The following is a 6,597-nucleotide window of genomic DNA, read 5'->3' on the forward strand; positions in this document are numbered from 1 at the left end:
AACCCTGCTCGTTGCTCGTTTACGGTGAAAGAGCGAGTGAAATTGAGCGAGAAATGCGTGGGTATGAGCGAGAAAGCGAGAGCGCTTGAGAGTGAGGACTAATTGCATATGTATTTATGCTTATCGTGCGCTTTGCTTTATGGTGAAAAAATGCCAAGATTGTGCGCTTTGTTCTCCCCTTTCCATTCCGTCCCGACGTAAGAATGTGTGAGTTTTCTCCGTAATGAAATCATTTCACGACATCTCCGCGGAACTGTTCCGTCGTTGTGTGCGGGTTTTCCCTTTTATCGTTACTCTCACCTGGAGTGCACTCATACGAGTGTACTAACTTTACGCACACAAATGAGCGAGCACAGTGCAAGCCGTGCGACCAATGGCGTGCAAGCCACGCCTCCTGCGGTCCCCACAGAAGCACCGCTGCAGCCTGCAGCTTTGGCGTGTTGCTCATCCGCTCGCACACTACCGTGCAACGCCTACCACTTGAGAGCGGTCGTTGGGGCCCTCAGTTGGTTAACGTATACCGTGATGGAACGACCGTTTTCGCCGCCGCTAGTCACAGTCAAGTGCTGCCGGTTTGATCTGCGTCTGTAACCCTGCACCGCACCGTGCTCCACCGTGTGCAGCACAAATCTCAGGGGGTCGGAAGTGTAGGGTGGCCAGTAGCGAATAGTGTGCGTGAATCTATACGCGAGGGGGGTGAAATAGTAACAGGCCATAATAATACTAGGGATTTTTTTTCGCGCTCGTTCGGGAAAGGTTACCCTCCCGTCTTCCGCCGTTCGTCGGAAGGACCCGCGAGTGTGACACACGGTGCGAATTTAATTACTGATAATCCTTTCGGGTCGCAATTGTTCTGTGACAGAGCCGCCGAGCGGACTGGCCTTTCTGGCTTTGTGGAAGATCTTGTTGGAAGAAGTTTCTGCGTAGGTGTCGAGTGTTTGAAATCCAGAAATCCAATTGGAAGCCGTTGATAATTGGACAGTGTTTGAAAAAACGAGTAGTGGAACGCAAGTGCAATATCCATAGGTAGCGACGGGTTTGCGAAAGTTTTTACGGTGCAATGCAGTAAAATGGCTACAATGATGTCACACAATTTGCCGTTGATACCGTTGCCTCTGAAGGCCACAACGGCGGCAGCTTTGGCAAAGACTACGGCCGGGTTGATGATGTCCGGGTTGCTAGGGAAGCACCCGGGAGAAGATATCTACGGAAATGGAGCCCTTGGTTTGCCGACGGATCGCAGTAGTCCGGATGTGGCCAGTAGTGAGGCACGGTCAAGTCCGGAATCGTTGATGATGGTACAGCAAAAGGAACGTGAGGATGACCGGATGAGTTGCTGCAGTGACGATAGTGAACTGTCTGTGGGTCAAGAGGGACTGGACGGAAGTGACAAAACTATGAACAGTGTTGAGAAACTGAGCGTAATTAGTGCAAATTCAAGGATGACTGGTGTGGACGTTGAAAAACTAATTGATCGGCACAGTGTTGAGGTGGGGGATGAAGTGAGCAATGATTCTTCGCGATATTCAAGTTCCAAGGACCCGTCGGAGGATTTCATGAAGATTCCGCTGATGCGACCTAGTCCAACGCGATTGCACGAAGAGTTCCTAAGAAATTCGCAACTATATGCGGAAGAACTGATGCGGCAACAGATGCAAATCGTGGCCGCAGCGCGGGGTCTGAACCTGAGTCCAAAGCCGTTGGATCCAGGACTGGGGTTGGTTACCAGACTACAAGATAATCGTAGTCCCGGTAGAGTAGGCTTCATTGACGAGCAGAAAATAGGCTTTCGACCGCACATCCGAGGCGTCGGGGAGATATACCAGGATCGTCACCGCTGGTCCGATGAACGAAGTGTCCAATCTCCTCCGGAGTCGTCTTCCTTCCGCGGAATCCACTCGCACCTGAGTGCCATCTCTCAGATAACCCAGAATCTCAACAGTGACATCAGCAAGCTAACCTCCCCTTCAAGTCTAACCAGTATGACCTCGCGTGAAAGTTCGCAATCACCTCCACAAGCCGCCGCTCATCTCCTACAGATGAACAACAACATCGCTCTGAACGATCAAAACCTCAAATTCAGCATAGATAATATTCTGAAGGCCGATTTTGGCCGCCGCATCACCGACCCATTGAAGCGCAGTGGCAAAAGCTATGCGAAAAAGCCGTCGGCTCCCGGTGAAAAGCCTACTGCGATGGATCTGACGGCAGTCGAGAAGCTCAGTGCCGTCATTGCGAATGGCACTAGCGGTAGTGCGAATAACAGTGCCAGCAGTGTTGCCAGCAGAAGCCTAAGTTCAAGTGCAAGTGGAAGTGAAATCGAAGTACCCACGTCTCCGTCGTCGTCCAGTGGCAAGGCCGGGGAGACGGGAAGTAGTGGTGGCGGTGGGAGCAGTTCATCGTCATCCGGAGGCCCAATGGTATGGCCAGCCTGGGTCTACTGTACCCGCTACAGTGATCGTCCTAGTTCAGGTGAGTTGATCAGCAGCACACATTCCTGCCGGCTGATGACCAGCTTTTGATTCTGCGAATTGAAAATGAAACCACAGAACCTGCGGACAATGAGGGAATGAACGAAAATTCCTCTCCGCTGCGGTCCGTTTCCGCTCGGATGGTTGGGTGGTGCATTGTGGGGGGGAGGGGGGAGAGCTGGCCGCTGGCTGGCGCGATTAGTGACTAGTGAGGTACTTGACGATGTGATAATGAAAATGAAAACCTGAACGAGTCACTCGGTACTCTCGCGTGGTACTCGCCGAGGTCAGGGGTGGACTCGAGGCAGATCATCTTCACGTGACAACATAAAAGCTGCTGATGAGCAGCGACTGTTTCACGGTGTACCGTTGCTGTCGTTGTTGTTGTGTCGGAGCTCTCGTTCACGTTCCGATGCAACCTAGACCAAGCATAAAAGTTATGTCTCCGGTTACAGCAATTACTCCGTTCGGTTGTCGGTGCTGTTGCTGCTGCGTTCATTGACCAGTACCAGGTCGTCGAAAAATTAAGTAGTTTTGTTGCAGCCCTGCGTTCAGCACAGTTTTCCAAATAGACTCCGATATCAGCAACGCTTCCTTTGATCCCCGACTGGCTGACGGATCGGTTGGTCAGTCGGTGCAGTGTCAGTTGTAATCACTTACCACACACCTCTTGCACCTTGCGCGCAGCTCCACCCGAGTCGGTCGTGTTGTAGCCGCAAACGCCTGGTTCGAATTGGGACGGATGGACAGACGAACGGACTGGATCGGGCCGGACAGGTGGGTGTGTGCGGGGGGAGTCCGTACATGATGTTGAGTTGCACACAGAGCGCGTTGCACACACTTCTTGGGTGCGCGTTTTGAACCGACACCGACGAATCAACGTGTGAGAGGCAAGATAAGATAAACGCCACGCCAACTATGGTTTGTTGTGATGTGTTGTTCTAGACGGAAAACAAATCTCACTGATTGAATGATCTTTTTTTTATATGTTCTTGCCTGAAATACACAGGATTTTACTTTGCAAAAGCAAATGGTTCGTTTTGTGATTTTGTACAACTTGAATAAATTATTTAAAAATAAAAAGATGATAACAGAGGATTATAGTTTCATAATTACCTATCTCTTTTGTCGTGGCTCAATGGTGGAACTTAAGCTTTTCGTAAAATTGAATTCAATTTAATTCAACTAGAATCGATCTAGTTTTTGTTGTTGAATTTTAAACTGTGGTATTGAAATAAGATGTTTAAAAATTCAACAAATTGTAAGACATTTTTTCAGAGTGAAATTAAAACAAAAAGAGCAATTGACATCTTTTTGTTTGGTCACAAATCAGAGCAACTCTGGGTAAGAGAAGTTCTTATATGAAACCTGTCTCCCCTCGGGGCATGAAATTTGAGATCCTGTATTTTAAACTTTTATCATCGAATAAAACAGCGTTCTCAATTATCTTATGTGAAATTACAGAAGTAGGGGAAATGTCTCTGATGTTGGCCTATGGATCTAAGATTGGGCCCATCGCTAAAAATCTGCTATTTATCAATTTATCTAGATGAAATATTTAATGGATATTTTTGGTTGCTATTGAAAATTTAGTCGTTTGCTGAATTTATGTATGGGCCCAAATTAGGGGCACTTAGGCCGACATTACCTGAATTTCCCCTATTATCTCACAACTTATGAAATTTTGATCGAGAAAAGTTCAAACACTCATTTATGGAAGTCCTGTCGCGAGCAGTCCAATCTTCACTTTAAATGACAAGTTTAAAACAATGATTCACCCGACGGTTCCTTGGTCTTGTTTCACTTTGTTAATGAACCATTACCACCAATTCCATCAATCCCTACTAATTACAAATAAGAATTACAGTAATGACCCGATTTTGCTTTACGAGACCCATGCGCTTTTTCAGGGTCTTATTGCATCAAAGTATACCTTAAACATCCCTCTTGAAGATGAATGTGGAAGATTTGGAATTACGGTTATGTGAAATTATTGAAAGTATAAAGTTTAATGCATGAGGGGCTGACAAAATCGGATCATAACTGTAGTAGAATAAGACTCAACAGTAATATGTTTTTAAATCAATCAGAACCTAGCCCAAAAAAGCGACCATTAAATCCAAACCCCACACACTACGAAAAAGTCATGTGAATTTCGGAGTCCTGAGACCGACACATGCAAGTGACCCTTATGACATAAGAATCAGTTGAAAGAAACGAGCGAATCGTTTCAATCAAACGCACTTTTCGTAGAGTTGCGTATGTTTCGGTTTCGGTACACTTAATTTTACATGACAAGTTTATTTCCGTTTCATCATCACCTTTAAAAATAGTAAATTGTAAGTGTGTAGATAATACGGAGACTGACTTCAAAATTGGACACACTACATGACCGCTGAGACTAACATTGGGTTACTCATGCGCTAAGTAAACTTTTAGTAAATAGATTAGTTGAGTACGTACGTTGAGTAGTTACGTGCTTTATTCGAACAAAGCTAGTTTTCATTTAGACGATTTATGGTGTGTGTGTTCTGTAGTTTTCGGTGATTTTTGCATTTTGATGTTTTCGGCCTATCTAACTCTTTTATCGTTAGTTTGGCTTAAACATTTAGACATTTTTGGAGGTATTTTAGCTGTTGTAAATCTGTTTTAGCGTTGTTGGCTGCTTTGATCTTTATCAATATGTGGATTTTGCGATGTGTCAAGGTAATTTCGGAATTACATTTTATGATCGTTTTATTAATTGGTTCACCCTTTTAGGTGGTTTTTGAGCCATATAAAAGGACAATTTTGGCGTTGTTCGGCCGTGAAAGGACGTTTTGGTTTTGAATAATTGTAAGGCGATTTTTGGGTTTCGATTTTCGCTTTTTTCGATTATAACGTCCGCTCATTGAGCGATTATAGAACTATAAAAAGACGCCAAAACACCGGTTTTGAAGTCATAATGACTATTTCGGTGTCTATGGCAACTTTAAGCCATTGTTTGCGTCTCTAAAGTGATTCACGAGTTTTATGGCCATTTCGGAATTTTTATAGCCGTTGATAATAGGTTGGTGTTTTATGGTAATTTCGATGCTTTTCAAGCCATGTCAGAATTTTCAGAACAATTTTATCCTTTTTTAAGGCGATTATGAAGCTTTCACGAGCTTTTTGATTTTGTTAAGTGATTTTTGCGTCTTAATGCTTAGGGACAAGCTGTTAATGCATTGAGGTTCATATGCAAGCTGCTATTCTGTTATTCTGTTGTTTAAGCTGAGGGTGTTTCTCCGAACTATTAACCGACAATTTATTTTAAATTCAATAGGGGAAATGTCGGCTTCGGCAATGCCTTAACCTATTATCGTCAGGGGGGTAAACAAAGTCCTAGAGCACTCAAATTTGGTCAATAGTAGCTCTGAAACACAATGTATCCACATGCAAAAATTGAGCTCTCAATGACGTTGTTTACCCCCCTGACGATAATAGGTTAAGGTATTGCCTAAGCCAACTTTTCCCCTATTACATCCACAGTGTTCGGAAAATCATTCTCAAATCTCATTCACTGAGCCTCTTTGAGAGCATTAACTCGCTTGCAAATATGGCAGGCAAAATTCGTTCTTGAGATTCTCATGCACACACTCACACTTACAACACCAAAAATCATTCCAGCTTTAAACTCAGAGAAACCGCTTAAACGTCAATTGATAGCATGCTTATGCATGTTGTGTTAGTTTTCCATCCCTTGATGCAAAAGAATAGTTAAAGCAATGAATTTTTGAACTTGAAAACTCATCTGTGATTTTGCAAAGCAATACTCATAGGCGCATAAACTCACAAATAAGTTTTAAGTTTGTGAATTTTTCCCGAACACTGAGTCATTCACTTTGCAGCAAAGCAAGTATGTGTGAACGTGGACGAAACTTTGGAACCATTATAACATTTGCGTGCTTAAAATTAATTAATTATGGACTAGGTGTCCAGGTTCGGTGCTTTACGATACAGCCTGTTGCGAAGTTGTGTTAAATATTGTTTTTACATGTTAGGATATGTTTATTCCAATTTACTTTCATCGTCGAAATAAATCAAATACCTGTGAATTACGAACTCGATCGGCTCGGCATACCTCAACAGTACCAACTTTGCTGCG

The 6,597-nt window shown here is 44.1% G+C and overlaps 1 protein-coding gene across 1 annotated transcript; it reads left to right on the forward strand.

The window, feature by feature from the left end:
• Positions 1-514: 514 nt before the first annotated feature.
• Positions 515-2,522, forward strand: LOC135705638 (homeobox protein invected-like). The gene has a single exon (XM_065227378.1). It carries the CDS (start codon positions 1,071-1,073, stop codon positions 2,520-2,522), a length of 1,452 nt encoding a protein of 483 aa, XP_065083450.1. The 5' UTR covers positions 515-1,070.
• The last annotated feature ends 4,075 nt before the right edge of the window (positions 2,523-6,597 follow it).

This window comes from Ochlerotatus camptorhynchus, unplaced genomic scaffold (genome assembly GCF_037179485.1).
Source record: "Ochlerotatus camptorhynchus isolate MF236.1 unplaced genomic scaffold, CSIRO-AGI_Acam_v1.1 ptg000274l, whole genome shotgun sequence".
NCBI classification, from domain to species: domain Eukaryota; kingdom Metazoa; phylum Arthropoda; class Insecta; order Diptera; family Culicidae; genus Ochlerotatus; species Ochlerotatus camptorhynchus.

Bases quoted from the DNA above. Each gene is read 5' to 3' on its own strand.
- LOC135705638 (XM_065227378.1), top strand. From the start codon at position 1,071: ATGGCTACAATGATGTCACACAATTTGCCGTTGATACCGTTGCCTCTG.